The following is a 16,398-nucleotide window of genomic DNA, read 5'->3' on the forward strand; positions in this document are numbered from 1 at the left end:
ACTAAAAATGTCATCAAGACACCTCTCATAACAATGGGATCCTTCTTTTAAAACAAAATTAGGATACATTTTGCTACAGAAAATGTCTATGGTATAAAGATCTAATAGCCGGATTCCCATCATCCAGGAGCCAATAAAAGTTTCCAGGTATCCTAGCAAAGAGTTGCATCAGCTTTGAGCAGTATTGTTATTGTAAAGCCACACAGAGGAGTGAATCTGAACTCTCAGCCCAGTTTGCAATAAACAAAAATTCATTCAGATGACCAATGGCAACTCCTATTAGCTCCTAAATATAACAAGTCTCTGGACAAACATTGCTCAACTCACGTTTTGGACAAGTAATACTTACGGAGGATTTGCCAATAACCATGTCTTCTCCACCAATCAGAAAAGTGCAAATAGTGTAATTTTAGCAAAATTCTTTTACATTTGCATTTGTAGACAACTATAGTCTTAATAGCTGTATGTTCTCCTGGTCTTTGATCATTTTTTAAAAATACAATCTTTTATATCCTTGTCCCTAGGCTTCAGCAACACTGATATTCAGGAAGGCTTGTTATTTATTCTATCAGCTCTGAATGCTTTATGGCCATTCTAAAAATCCTACAGGCAGCAGCAAGCAGGAACTTCAAATTCCAGCTCCACTAGCTTAAAAAATGTTAAGAAAAAGAAAACTTGTCATTCTGATCCTCACAGCCATGTATCCTGCGGCAAGGATTGGGCATGACCCTGAGAATCTAAACATACTGCTGAGAGTGCTGTCAATCTGAAATGTACTTGATTCACAGTCACCACGATCTGGAAGAACTTATGTTAAGACTACAAATCCCAGGGTTTGGGAGAATACCTGGTGTGGTACCAGCCACAGCTGCTGCCTCACATTCAGGTATTGCACCCATACTGTCACCGTTACGTATTTCAAAGTCAAGCAGAACATGGAAAATGTTGATTATCACAAACAGCATTCCCATGGAGCTTGGTCTAGTTCTAAAAAACAGTAATGTTGCATTGTTATTTAGAAACCAAATTTGAGATTAAGCATCTTCACAGTAATTGTCTCTTCAATTACTTTCCTCCTACAGTTTGACCAACAGACTGGTTGTCAAAAGTCTGTCTCCAAACTGCAAGAAGATATCCATACCCAAGAAAACAGAATAAAAGACAAGTACTAAGTTTAGCAGAGATTATCAGCTAAATTCTGAGCTTTGCAAACGTTCTGAAAGTACTCAGGAAAAATAAACTGCAAACTCACTGCTATGGAAAAAGCTCGTGGTAGGTTACATAAATAGAAAGGAAACATTGTAATTTCTTCTTTATTTTGTTTTTTTGTTTGGTTTTTTTTTTGGTTTGGTTTGGTTTTACTTTTACTGCACAAGTTACTGTTTCTACAGAGGCTATAAAACAACACATCCTTTTAACTTTCCTAAGACAATTCCTTGACTAATGTACCATTAACTTTTTGGGGGGGGAGGTTAGAAGGCGTAAGTACATCTAAATACCTCATGTTTCTTTAGATATACATATTCAAACTGATTTACTCTAGCAGAAGGTATGGCATAGGTGTCTCAGTCAAAGCTGAGAGTGGAAAAAGTCTTGGTTTTGTATGTAAACATGTCAAAGCAAAATGACCAGTGAAGATGCCATATTTGAGGCCCTACAAAAGGCTTGGTGGTACCGTAAACAGCAGTTTGCTTAAACGCTCATATTGAGCAGACAGCAGGCTGCCCAAAGACAAGTAGGGGAAAAAAAGTCCGTAAGCTGCTTGGCCCAAAACAAAGCTGCAACTTACTGGCTGATCGAGCATAAAAAGACAATGAGAAATCCACACTGCCTGGTCTACTCAAAAAAACTAGATACAAATAGAGATGCAATTATCAATCCAAGGTCAACTATAGCTCCTTTCCAAATTCTAGTGAACATTGAACTGCAGACAACAGCTGGCAGGCAGACACTGCTCTGAACAATGACTCCTTACTCCCAGTGGCTGGTATTGTCTTATGAGTTTAGAGGAAAAGAAAATAAATCAACTTGTGTTGACTTATGTTTGGTTTATATAGAATATTTGTTTCCAATCTTTAACCTAAAAGCATGACTTCAAGCTTTACTTCAAGAATATTTGCTTATTATCTCAATATGAGCTATCTCCAAAGATACACCTTCTTGTCAGAGGCAAATGGCAATGGAATTTTTTGTATCAATTTAGTGAAACCCAAAATGTCCAAAACAGGTTTTACTCATGCAAATAAAAAAAAAATCAAACCAAATAAATTAATGTTTTGAACTCAGTAAGCAAGGAAAAAATAATATCCATTATTCTTTTTACTGTACTTATAATCTTTAAACTATCCACTAAAACACTCATCACCAGAAAGGAAAAAAAAAAAAAAACTACTGAAAAAAGCAGTAATACCAAATATGTTACCTGAAAATATGTTTATTTTAAAACATTGTAAGAATCAGTGAATTTTGTCTGATATACAGATTCATTCTTTAACAAGTATTTGGCATCTTGATAATATCAGAGATATCACATGATGCAACAGTTACTATAGTAGCAATACTTTAAATAAAGAACAAACAAAAGCATAAAACACATAAATTGTAAACAAAAATACGATGTATCACATACATCCTCAACTAGCAGAGAAAAGAGTAAATAATAGCTACTGAGCTCAGCTAGTCCTCAGAGTTGTATCAGCACCAAAGTAATTGTATCAGCAAGTCCATCCTTTCTGGGAGATAAGAGGTGGCTCAGGTAATCAGGTCTGCGTATGAATAATAGGAGATGCTGAAACACCAGTTGAGGAGTGCATAGGAATTCTGTTCTAGGTCAGCAAAAGATTTTTTGGGGGTGTTCCTGACAAGCAAGAGGAAAGTCTGTGTCTAGGGATCCTGAGGCAGGAAAGGAACTGAAGAGTTATAGCAGATCCCTTGTGTGGTGCTACAGAACTTCAATGGGTAAAGCTTTCATAGGGTCCCATGTCTTTCTGAAGTCTGTAAGCAGCTGATTTCCCAAAGACAAGGAGTGTACGTGGCCTGCCAAAAATACCAAGTCAAACCAGGCAGACGATTGCAGAGTTTGGAATTGTAGTTGGTAGAAAATGTCAGGTAACAAGGGCAAAAGCTCATGATGCTACCCATAAAACTGGAAAAAGACATTGGTGGTTGAAGACGCTCACCAGTATCCGCTGGTACCACCCCAAAATGCTGTAAATATTTCCCATGCTGCTTAATCCTGAAACAGATCAGCTCTTATCCACCTGGCTTTGTCTTATATGTCAGGGAGGATGGAGAAAGTGGGAGGAAAGGAAGGGAAAGGTTCATGGATATATGCTATTTATATATCCATATATACATATTTATGCTATGTATATATTCATGTTTCAACAGCTCCCCCAGATATAAGGCATTGATTTAAAAGTGGGTTATCTAGCTTAAACTTTCAGATATATTAATGACACATGTATATACTATGTACTTTCAAAAACCTTTGACAAGGTTTTTAAATGCAGAATGATTACATGTAAAATGCTTACTAAAAGATATTTCTGAACAACCTCAAGAAATAGCACCAGCCAAAGGATATTGATTCAGTTAGTTATAGTTGGTGCAGATCAAAATTTAATCTCCATGTAAAATACTTCAGGTTTCATATAGAAGGTATAAAACAGCCAGACTTAATCCATACTTACACTGATAAAGCATCAGCAGATCTGGCCTACAGACCACATTGGCCATTTCCCTCTTATGCAATAAAACCATATTTTATTGCAAAAACTGTTTTCAGTATAATAACATTATTTCCTCCATCCTTTTTTTTTTTTTCCTTTATCTGCACTGTATATTCTAGAATAAATAGGGTTTTTCAGAGCACAAGACACACGATTGACCTACAGCCAGATCATAATAACCTAACCAGGAGTGAGCACTATGCCAGTCAGGTGGTCTTTATCCTACAAGAACAGCATAATTAAAATTGTTTTAACGACAGCATAACTGGAATAAGTCATGACAAAATAAATTTCCAAATAAAAAGTAACCCATGTTGAGGTAAGTTAAATGCAACTAAAGCATCAGATATGTAGCAACCAATACATCAACCCCAAGCCATGACTATGTAGCCTTCAGTGACTAATAAAGCTGAAATCTCTGTAAGTTAATAACTTTATGTGTCTCTTTTCTTTCGGACCAGCTGGTTTTCAGCTGGGAAACTGAAAAACACTCAACAGGTAATAATTACTCCTGATATAACAGATGTAGATTTATTTCAGCTTTCGCAAAAGGCCACTGCTTCAATTGTCGTAAGTTTCATACTCCTGAGGTCTGACCATCACATTCAAAATGTCCACAAAAGGCATCTCCTAAAACGTCTAAGTGTGAAGCACTATGGAAGTCTTTCAAGAGTATTGACAAGGTTGAGTAAGAAACATATAAACACTGCTTTTTCTGTTTATGAAAATTACCCCTTCCATGTCAAATTCCTAGCACTTTTAATGTCTTAATATGTTTGTTGGTTGAACAGGAGCTTTCCAGACCTGTATTTAAAGAGATGCCTATGCCATATTTTGGGAGACATGAGCTTATTTGCTGCAATCTCAGCAAGGCCAAAGGAAGACAGCTATAGCTGTGATGCTGCACCTGATCAGCTATATCAGGAGCATTATTTCAGATTCAGCACTGAGGTAATACAGCTGTGCCTTCTAATTTGGATCCAGCTTTTCTCTCATTCTCAGGTATTCTTCAAAAGCAATCAGCCTGGTGAGCTCCCACACAGGCCAGCTGTGGTACTACACCAAAACCACTATTTAGAGGTATTTTGATTTTTCAATATCTAACATGTGACCACTGTAAATTTGTTGTGGATGCATCTGTCCAAAGAAAAATATTTATTTGATTATCACTAAGTCTAGCATTCAGGAGACTTTAATTCAACTCCTAACGCAACCACTAACATCTTTATGGTGGTAAAGAATCCTTATCCATAGGAAACTAGGCCTTCCATGATGGGTCCACAGAGCACAAAATCCTGTGGGGAAACACACCAGCAGCTTTGCACAGCACCGTCTTTCTCTTCAAGACCTTGTATTTCACAAATGATTGGAAGAGAGGTAGTTGCACACTGCTACAACCGAATGGGCTATCATTAGGACTGCAATAACTGAAAACTGGGTGACGTTAAGTTCACTGACAATTTCCATCCTGTGTATTACACACTATAATTAATGCATCCCTTTCTGGGTTGAACTTCTGTTCTTCCTTGGCTCTTGAATATGTGCAATTTAAAGACAGGGTTTTACCCTTACTTCCTATTTACTTTTTGTTTAGAGGTATGATGTGTCTTCTGTCAGTCAATTTAAGTCAACAGTAGTTTCAGACATAGTTAATTTTTATACTTTGAAGTTAAAATCTTCTTGTCTACTACATATTCAAAATAATTTGGGGATTTTAGTACTACTTCTAAACCAATTTGTTCCTCAAAGTTGCTGAAATCAATTACACTATTAATTACTGCCATAATTATAACTATCCATTGAAACAACTCCTTTAACTTCTTAGTTGAGAAGAGTGTCTTGCCCCTACTTTCCAAAACAATCCATTCCAAAAAGTAATATTTTAAGCTACTGAGAATTTCTTCCACCCAAGCATTGCCCACTCACATTGCTGAATTTACTATTTAGTTAAGAAACACTTTAACATCATCTAGTATTTAATATAAAATAATTAGATCATTGCAGTGTTTTATTTTATTCACAAAGTCTAAGTACTGTATGGCAAAAGATCTAAGTATTGTTTCAGAATTCCTGTTTTCCAACACAAAAATGTCAGCAAAGCAAACTTGATCTATTAACTCTCTTGCATCAGCAACATAACAGGAATTTAACTACAGAGAACACTACTAATACACCATATTCAGCATTTTTTTAACTAAGCAAATGATAAGTTGATACAATATTTATAGGAACATGATATGCATACAAAGTATTTCAAATATTTGGAACACAAGCAAAAATTCTGCTCTGAGATCAAATTACTGATTATTTGTACCACTCAGAAATAAAACAAACAGCAGGTACACTGGTATTCTGTGTAGTTACAAAACATCAATTACTCTGCAGTACTACAGACTTTGAGTATAGGTAAGTAGTACAGAGACAAGTTTATCTCACAAATAGGAATTTTACATGCACAGTTCCCCTGAAATACTGCTGCTGCCTTTGGATTTGTATAGGTTATTTGAGGAATTTTTCATTAATCAAGTGCATCATACTACCTCATCTGCATTATATATGCATGAAAACGTGATAGTCACTTGATAGGTGTTACCCAGCTCTAAAGTTTACTGCAATCACACAGTAACTTTGCTGCTTATTGCAAACGAAAACACATCAGTAGACCTGTAATGAATCCAGCTGGGCTTTCTTCAGAGTGGATTCCTGCTGCTCTGCTCTGGTGATTCATGGGAACTGATGTTCCACTGGCTTTTGAGGAGACTGAAATTCAACACATTTTTCAAGGTGGTTATGAAACAATATGTAAAAGCAAAATCCTGCCAGTTTTCACTCATGATTGTGAGATCCACTGCTAGGTAAACAGCTCTATGAATTAGCAAGTCAATGAAATACAGTTAGATAGCTTATTTATTTAATAATAATAATAATTTAAGACAACTACTTTCTCCTCCCCCTGCCTTTTCTACTCTTGAATTTTCTCACAATGAATCTATGAAATCAGCCAGCTAACCATACTGAGAGAACAGAGACACATATGTATGTTAGAAAACATATGTATCAGACTGTATAAGTTTTAGTCTCTAACCTTAATACATTACTTATGGAACCAATTATGGAAACACTTTACTATACAAATATTTACACCAAACTCAATGCCAAACATTTGCAGGATCAGGGCCCTAGATTTAATACTAAAGTCCACATCTCTGAGTTTGTGCAGCCTGTGACAAAATGAAATTGAAGTCATTATTTTGGTAGAGCAGTTTTGCAAACAATTCCAACATACAAATAGTAAAATTACTTCAAAAAACATATTTAAAAATCTAAGGTTAAAAAATATAGCACTTCTTAAATGGCACGCTCGGCCTCTGCGGCAACGTCAAGAAAGTGAATTGTGGGGACAATGTGACAGGGAAGCTGGGATATGGGACACATAGATGTGTACCCACAACCAACTCTTGATTACTTGTAAATTGGTTTACCTCTATTACAGATTAATTGCAGACACAGCTTGAGCCTAGAACAACTTATTAGGTACAATGCAATCTAAACATGGCAATTCTGTGTCAAGGCTCTGCATGCCAACTACTTTCAGAGATTACTTGAGAAATCTACGTTGCTTTCTATAGAATCCCAGAGTTCTGGGAAAGGGCAGCACAGTCAATCCTCCAGAAAGAAGAGGAACGCAGCACGATGCATACATCTCGGTGGATCTGGTGCAGCCACTCGGCATCCAGCAGCACTACTGCTGAGCAGAAGCAGTACTGCTGGATCTGAATGACATTAGCATTAAATATCTGTTCCAAACTCCTCTTCATATCCTCTAGCACCTCATTTATCTGGGGGTTGGTGCTTTCTGCTATCAGGGTATTGTAGCTCTCTATTTAAAAAAAAAAAAGTCAAGATGACTATATAGTCATTTCACTCTATTACTTTTGTCCCTGAACAAGTGTTGCAGGAGGAAAGATGAACAGGAGGAAGGAAAATCACTGAGCATAAACAAGTAGTCCATTTCTTCTGTAAAAGGCAACAGCTATTGTTAGTAGGTGTTCCCTTTGGAAAGCAGGCTTGTGCTATAGATCTAAGTTTCACAGTCCTGTTAGTGGCCTCATGTGGAGATCAAGCCAGTTACATTTTAACACAGGAAGCTGACTTTAAAAACTATTTTAATGAGCATCAAATCTATAAAACTCAGCTTCAAAAAACAGAAATGCTATGTAGGCCATATAAATGCATTCTGAGGTTTAGCTAGTTTTTTGCATGAAGCTTCTGCCTACTAAATACAGGGACAGAAACACTAAAGAAAGTTGCAGAAACTTCTGTTTTACAAATTTCTGTATAAAACCTATTAAAATTCTCAATATGTCTCACTTCACCTTTTACAAATTCAAAAACCTCCTCTCACAAGCGCTAATAATTAACAGGGTGCTTTGAACTTCACTGAAAAAAAAAACATTGGGACGCTTGAGGTAAGTAACTTTCAAAAGCTTTGATTATTTGTCAAAGAAAAAACTGTTTGAAATATGGCTAGGAAATGGTAAACCACTAAAAAATGGCAACTGGAACACCCAACACATTCCTGTTTCTTTCTTTTTCTGAAATCATATCTTCTGGCAGTATAAAGCCTTCATTAGTATTTCTCAGGCCTCCTTATATGGCAAATTATGTAATAGAAATATGATCAAAGCTGTAAACACCAAAAATATATTAGCAGCTCTTCTTCAGTGAATTCTTCTAGTGGGGATTGTTTCTATTAGATAACTGAAAAAGTTGGAAATTAGTTGAGTATCAGCCTACTGGCAACAAAGTATAATGATCAGTACAATATTTTTCTGCAGCAACTGTAGTTAATTTCTATGTATCACTTCAATTAATATTTCAACTTAAACCCTAAAAACTGGAGTAGTTAACGGTCTTATAGAGTGCGTCAAATTTACTAACAAACCTTTCCCTAATATCCCCTGGACTTGGAACTGCTTATGCTAAAATGTACCGATGCTATCAGTAAGTTCTGGCAAATGTGTTTGTTGAACAAAACACATTTTAGATTTGTTTACAAATACATCCTGCAGCATTTTATAAACAACTGTAAATAGCTCTGAACATCTGCAAGTCTGGGCCCAGCACCCTTACAGTTTTCCATGGACTTTTGAAATCTCTTCGTGCCGATAGGAGGATATAGTTGGCAGACCCCTTTCAGCATGAAGTCTACAATGTCTTTTCCCAAACACTGGGAATCCAGCTATGTTTACAGGCTAGTAGTATATATTAGGAAATAAACTATATTGTTTATATACACTTTAAGAAAGGACAATTCAGTTGAAGAAATTAAATTTGCCTGGAAGACCAGAAGCACCACTAATGTACAGTGTTACTTTAAAAACCAAGATTAAATAATATTGTTAAAATACTTAGCTGATTTCTCCTGTTTTCAATTTCCTCGTAAGTTCCAGTTACCAAAAAGGCCTATATTTAAAGACAAATAAATTAGGTTGTCTTATTTAGTTCAGCTTTTTATTTAGTAATTAAGGCCACCTAAAAGAAAACAGTATGTTCCTGATATCAGAATGTGTCCATACTGTACGTGATTAAACATTTTTAAAAGAATAACTATTCTTTTTTGAACAAATAATCAAAAGCTGTCTATCAAAACAGTTCAGCTCAGCACTATCATACTAAAATCAATTAGAAAACACTGCAGAATTTACACAGCTATTCTATCGGGCCCTCCACATGCTGATCTCTGAAATAATGATCTCAACACTAAGTATTTTAGAAATGTTAATTACTACCCAAACTTTGAGTGGGGGTTAAGCATTCAGCAGTGGTTTGAAGCTCTCCTCTTTGAAGCCAGGTCAGCCCAGCTGTGCAAGCTTTTGAAAATTCTAACCATTCTTGATATGAAAGGTGACTTAACATCGGTCTGCAAGGTATCTATCATGACATGTAAATAAACATGAAAAACTACACATTCAGCTGGGAAACCTGTTTGTTCTGATAACAAGGATCTTTGGTCTAAAGACATATATCCTGCCCAGTACTGTTAATAAATGCCTTTTTTTTGCTTTCACTATGATTTTAGTGACGATGACTCAATGAAATATCAGAAATACTAATATCCACAAAATGACTAGCAACTGTGGAGTAACACATATTAGAACTGTCAATCCAGGCTAATATGCAGCTGCCTTAGATAGAAAACTATTAGAGAACTCATACATAACCTGCACCCTTTGATCACACAGGCCTCTGGAAGCAAGTCTTCTGAAGGCAATATAGATGCCTAGAAGAATAAAAGTAGTCTGGGGAGAATGAGATAACATGTGAAATTTCAGCTGCATCCATGTCTGAAAAGTTAAATATTTTTATCTGGTTCATGGGTCAAAAAATTAGCAAATGCAGGCATTCTGTAGTCACTTTGACCTACTCCTAAACCTCCCTTAGAGAAGCTATAAGGTCCCCTTTGCTACAGAATTGGGAAAATAACACTGATCTGTGTTTGAAGAAATTTAACTAAACTGGCCATCTTGCTATATCCTGTATCTTCCAAAGGTTTGAGACATCAAGGTCAGCTGAGCAGAACAACTGAAAGTCAAACCAAGAAGCTCCTGAAAGTAACTATTCATCACTTTCATTCTCCTGTATACTTCATTTGTGAAGATTTCAGTTGCTTTTAATTTGGACTCCCAGCTTGAGACATGAAGGCTTCAGCCTGGAAACCAAAACAGGAGAGCATACAAACTTACAGTTTATTACAGAGAGCTGATTTGAGCAGTTCCAAGAAACCGGCTAGGACTAAGGAGCCAATTGCAATCAGAAAATTGATTAACCCAGGGTAAAGTGACTTGCTTTGCAGCACTCTAACCAAACACCAGAACACGGAAACTATTTTACTGGATTAGACCAGATGTCTGCTGAGTCCAGAGAGGATAGCACCAGAATATGAACTCCACAGTAGACAGATGTGAGATAATCTACCTTCCATATTAAGTCTCAATCTCATTTGAAACATAGATTGGCTTAAACCATGATACAGAAAATAATGCTGAGCATAACAGTATAGTAAAAGCCAATGGTAGTCCCTCTTCCGAAGTACTTTGTGCAATTCTGCATGTCCTAATCCCCCTCCCCAATAAAAAAAAAAAAACCTTGCAAATAAAAAAAATAATTGCAAAACTGACTACAGAAACAAAAATATTCTACACAAAAAAGGAATGGAAATAAGAAAAAAATTGTACACATGGAAACAATAAGTACAATTAACAGTGTAAGAAAGATTAACAGATTTACTTTCCTACAACAGAAGAATAAGGAGATACTAACAAAACTGAAACAAAAAATTCCTACATTATAAAAAGCTATGTTTTCCATAAAGTATAATTAATACACAAAACCTCTTGACACAGTGTATTTTCAAAGCGAAGAGTTTAGAGGGGTTGTAAGCATCTTAGATGTATATAATTCAGTATCAGACAATATTTAGGAAGAAAATTAATTTTTAGAAACATCTTTCTGTAAGTGCACCTTGTATTTTTTCTGACATCTTTCCCTGACACTGACTCTTGTCAAACACAGGTTACTGAATTAAACCAGTAAATGTGTTGCTATACAGCATGGATAAGCTACCTTTAATTCCTCTGTAATTCACTTTTCTCATTTGAAAATTGCAAACAATCAATATTTCAAGATGGGAACATAAGGTTTAGTTATTACTTGTGTTTTCTGATCCAGGAATAAAAACTAAGGTTTAATTATGACTTTATAAAAAACAAGGTTTAGTTATCACTTGTGTTTTCTGATCCAGGAATAAAAACGTGATGTTGCTGTAAAAAAAACAAACCAAACCAAAACAAAAAACCTAGCAAGTATAATATAGTCATACCAGCTACATCAATTTAAATGGTTTGAACTATGTTCAGTCCTTCTGTAATGGCTTTATTCTCCTTGCATCCATAGATAAAAATTTAAGTTTGTGCAAAATACAGGTTCCAGAGTTAGATTCCTGTATCTCCCCTAAAGACTGGTCCAGATCTGACATATCATGAAGACTTACTAAGCAATCAGGATGCACCAAGAACAACAAAGTCCCTGATTACGTTATGTGCCCACCAACAGTGTCAGTGTCACCTGGATCCTTGGTAGATCCCCAAAAGAACCTGTTTGTCCCCTTAGTGTCAGATGACAGTCAGAAACCAAAGTTTAGGGGGAAAAAGAAAAAAAAAAAAAAGAAAAAAAAAAAACACCTTTTTTTTTGCACAGCCTACTTTCCAAGTCCTTTCTTAAAAATGGGCCCAGATCACAAGTTTGCTTCCTAAGCCCCAATGATCTCTGAAAGTTTGGGGTCTTTTTCCTGTCTTTGTGGTTCTTTGCATTTTTAATTCCTCATCTGGTTTCCCAAAAAAAAAAGAAGGACTCGCAAATTAAGACTTGCAAAATGGCCAGACAGGCATTGCAAAACTTCAGTGGACAGGTATCAGGAACATGCAACAAAACATGATTTCAGCACAAGCTGAAACACAAAACTTACAAGAAAACTACTGATTAGTTAGCTGCAATGGTTAGATGTGGAAAAAGTTCTGGACAAGGTTAAAAATAAAAAGCAAATACTGTAAGGCTGCAGATTAAAACAATATAGCAGAGAAAAAAACTCTGGAAAGAGCAGGGAAGTTACATTATATGTTAAAGACAGACACTAACAACGGCACAGGCATAAGTAGATGACATAGGTAGGAAAGCTGACAAAGTCAAATGGCTACTGGAGATTTGTTTCCTCTTTCACAGCGCAGTCAGAGCTGATCAGCTGTGTTTACTAATGTTGCACAACACAGTGGATGAAAATAATCACCTGCCTCATGGACAAGACTAATGTATAATAAACTTTACAGTGTGGTTTCAGGGTTTTATAAAGACAATGGCTGAACACAGGGAATTCAAGAACCTTATGGCCAATCCATTTAGATGTAGCCTTTATAGTATTGTTTCCTAGAACACAACTGCATTTCACATATTTATCACTTTTTTTTTTCGCCTTAAGTGGCCCAAAAATCCAAAATCAGTTCTATGAATAATGCATCTTCATTTGGAGACACCTCTGAAGCTGAAAAGCACACGCACAGCAGCTAATAGAGCAGGGTAGGAAAATGAACTTTCAGTCCAGGAACACAGATAACTTCTGTATGATGCTGTGGGATATTAAATATTCAGAAAAACTGTCATTATCTTTGTTTCATCCTCCAAATGTTAATATCTCTCATTTTCATAACTTTGGGGGGAGCTTTTGTTTTCATGTGGGTTGGAAAAGACCTTAACTGTGTTTTGTTACAATAGGAAAAATCCCTGTACCTAGAGGATCCTCATCATTCAGGAGGAAACACAAAACTTTAGTTTCACTGGCAAACTTATCTTCACATATGCAGTTAGAGCCATTGTTAATACATCCTGAATAGGAAGAATAACATTTGGCACCTTCCTCAAAGAGACCCTGACAGAACTACACGTGACATGTCAGGTGCACGGCACACCGCCCCTCTGCAGCCTCCAGGTACTTCGCACCTCCTGGGACAAGCCAAGCAGCACCTGCAGGTCAACCCCCAAGCTGTCAGCCTTGTGGTGCAGTTTCAATTCCAACCCCGTGCCTTCACATCTTATTTTTTCTTTCAAAATAAAAGCAGGTCATGGTTTCTTGTCTGAGGGGAACTCCTGTACATTGCCGTTTTGCTCTGCTCTTCACTAGCCCCACCTCTGCCCCCTGTAGAGGGAGGATGGTGGACAGTGCAGCCTACCCCAAAGTCAGCTTCTTCCTCTGCACAACCGGGGCTCTCCCCCACATTTTGTTTGCTGGGCGAGCAGGGCTCTCGCCCTCTCACCTTCCTCCCCACAACAGGGCAATCCCCCCTCAACAGGGCTGGATTGCCTGGGGGCTCTTCTCCCTCCCTGAAGCGGCACTCCCCACGACCACCTCTCCCCCGGGAAGATGCCTTGCCCTCCTCCACGGCTCCCTGGGCAGGGGCCTCTGCCCGGCCCCCCTCCTCCACCTCAGTGCCCTCGGCCAGGCGGCGCTTCCCTCCCTTTCCCCTGAGAGAAGGGCTCCGTGCGAGGCAGGCCCCCTCTACTGCCAGAAGCCCCTGGAGAAGGGGGCCTCTTCCCCTCTCCCCGCGCCCAGGCGACTGCGGCTGGCACTGACCCGTCTCTGCCGTCCTGCTCCTCTCCGCCATATTTGTTGTCATCCCCCCCGCCTCCCCACACAGAGCGAGACGCTGCCTGGGCGTCGCCATGGCAACACACGTCACCGCTAGGGGAGTCCCGCGCCCCCCCCCCCCCCCGCCCACAGGCCGCCATGGCGGCGCAGGGAGATGAGGGGGCGGCGGCAGCGCCGTGGTGACGGACGGCGCCCGGGGAAAGGCTCCCCGGGGAGCCCGGCCGGGCCCGGGGCGGGGCGCGGGGGCGCACAGCGTCTCCTCCCGTCTTCGCCCAGGCCGGCGGCTACTGCGGTGCCCGCAGATGGGGCGGCCGTGCGATAGGGGGGCCGGCGCTGCGTGAGGGGCGGGAACGGCCGTGCGTGAGGAGAGCCCCGCCAGCCGCCTGCCCCGCGGTGCCTCTCACAGATGCTGGTGTTTACACGCACCGCTTGCCCAGGGAAGGAAGGGCTTGTTATCTTCTCCCTGGTGGCTGTTTCTGCCTCGGCAATTACAATAACAGCGCCCCGGAGGAGGGGGGCGATAGCCGGGCACCTGAGCCCCCACCCGGGCCTCGGGTGTGGCCCTGTGGTAGTCACAGGGCTCCGAGAAGAGGCTCCTTGTGGAGTTGCATGTACCGCTCCACCCAGATCAGGAGGCAATTCTAGTCTTGCAGGCCGGAGGGGAGTGGGAGGCAGAGGGGGCTGATGGCCTGCGGGGGTCAGGGGTGTCTGTCGCCGGGGTGGGGAAGGGAGGGCATCCATCCCTCCATGCCCTGGTTTCCAGCCTAATGCACTGAGCATCAGGAGGGAGCACCCTTTGGGCAGAGATGGCAAATTCATGTGCGTGTGAGTACCCCACCCTGCCCAAAACTCAGCAGGTGAATCTGATCATGTGGCAGTTTTGACAATTTTTTTTTTTTTTTAATTTCTTAAGGCAGCCCAGTGGGGTGCTTCATTATGTGTATGAGTGTTGTCCGTCTGTCTCATTCTCCCAGACCTAGCAGGTGAGCCTGACCATATGGCAAATATAGGGGATAGGAGCGCTTCTGTGTGCGTGTGTTTGCAGGCCCAATGGGTGACACTCACCATGTGGCAAATACAGCAACGAAGTCTTTGGTGCAAAGCGGCTAATTATGTGCATGTTTCCCAAGAGACCCAAGCAGGTTGGGTCTGGTCATGCGTGTCTCACTAATGCAAGACTGAGATGGAAGCTTCATTGTATATCCCCAACGCAGACGAGCTCCAAGCTCTCAGAAGCGAGACTAGCCATAGGACAAGAACAGCATCGCAAGCACCAGCATCAAGGCCTAGAATCATGCAGATTTGCATACACGGGCAGACATGGGGGTGAATGCACCCCAAACTGGGTGGCTGTTAAAACTGTGAAACAGGTAGTATGCATGCAATGCTAAGCAATGGAAACAGGCAGGACTGTGTTTATGGTTACGTACACACTTAGGTGTTTCCTTCCTTATATATAGCTAGTAAACTGACGGCCAATGACTAGGCAGTGAAACACTCTGAGCTTAAAAATCAAGGCGGGTAAAATTGTATCTTTCTCTATCTGAAGATCTGTACTTTAAATATCACTTTACCTCTTTGTCTTTCTATCTGGTCTGTGCCTTTTCTGCTCCAGTTCAGCTCCTCTTAACAAGATTCATGTGGATAATACCTGCAGGTTCCTCATGCTTAGATTTTTCTGTAGAGTCAGTTGCTTCCTTTCTCCCAGGTTTTTGCGGCCTTGTTCATTCTTCTCTCAGTTCATAGTTCTCTGGTTATTTTTGCACCATCTATTTTTGTGGTTTCTCTTCCTTTGCTGTCTCCTTTCTTTTTCAGTGGTACTTAGGCCTCTTTCCTTCATCTACTTCTCTTCACTCTCAGTATCTAACTTTAGTATTATATAAGCTAATTTAATATTACTTTAGCCACATTCCTGTGCCAGTGACTTGATGAAATCCCTGTCTAAAGTGGTATACCAAGGGGGCTTTGTGATGAGGTTAAAAGATACACCCATGCACAGAAGAATTTTGGAGTGTGGATACTGGTCTTTGCTCAGTGAGGGCCATCTAGATCCAAGCTCTGGAAAATATTTTCTAGACTTTTCCCTCTGCAGTCTTCATAAACTATAGGTGGTCACTAGCGTACTACAAAGGCTGATTTGTCTCGCTGTTGACAGTGAACTACAGTAAGTACACACACACACATACCCCCCCACACACACCCCATCCCCTCCGTTATACTCTTTCTTCAGGCTAGCAGATCACCCACGCCCTGTGCTCGTCTTTGTTGCTGGGCAGATGGTCCTGGGACATCCCTCTTCAGAATATGCCGCACATACTCTGATCTTTTTCTTCTGTCTGTTTAGATCTTGTGGGTGATTGTTTATATTAAATATTCTTGCACATCCATTGAGAAACATCATCAACACCAATTCAGGTTTAACATAGACAAAAACATTATCTCCTGGAATCTCTCCATGTATGTGCATTA

At 39.7% G+C, this 16,398-nt stretch overlaps 1 protein-coding gene across 1 annotated transcript in view; it reads right to left on the reverse strand.

Annotated features, from left to right (window-relative positions):
- The window catches only part of LOC104345166 (BEN domain-containing protein 5), a 628,288-nt gene extending 614,316 nt beyond the window's left edge, over positions 1-13,972 (reverse strand). The window contains exon 1 of the mRNA XM_086462164.1: positions 13,915-13,972. Coding sequence (XP_086318290.1) covers positions 13,915-13,957 — 43 coding nt within the window. The 5' untranslated portion in view covers positions 13,958-13,972. The remainder of the gene's footprint in view (positions 1-13,914) is intronic.
- Between the last annotated feature and the right edge of the window lie 2,426 nt (positions 13,973-16,398).

Source organism: Leptosomus discolor, chromosome 3, assembly GCF_034619465.1.
Source record: "Leptosomus discolor isolate bLepDis1 chromosome 3, bLepDis1.hap2, whole genome shotgun sequence".
Taxonomy (NCBI): domain Eukaryota; kingdom Metazoa; phylum Chordata; class Aves; order Leptosomiformes; family Leptosomidae; genus Leptosomus; species Leptosomus discolor.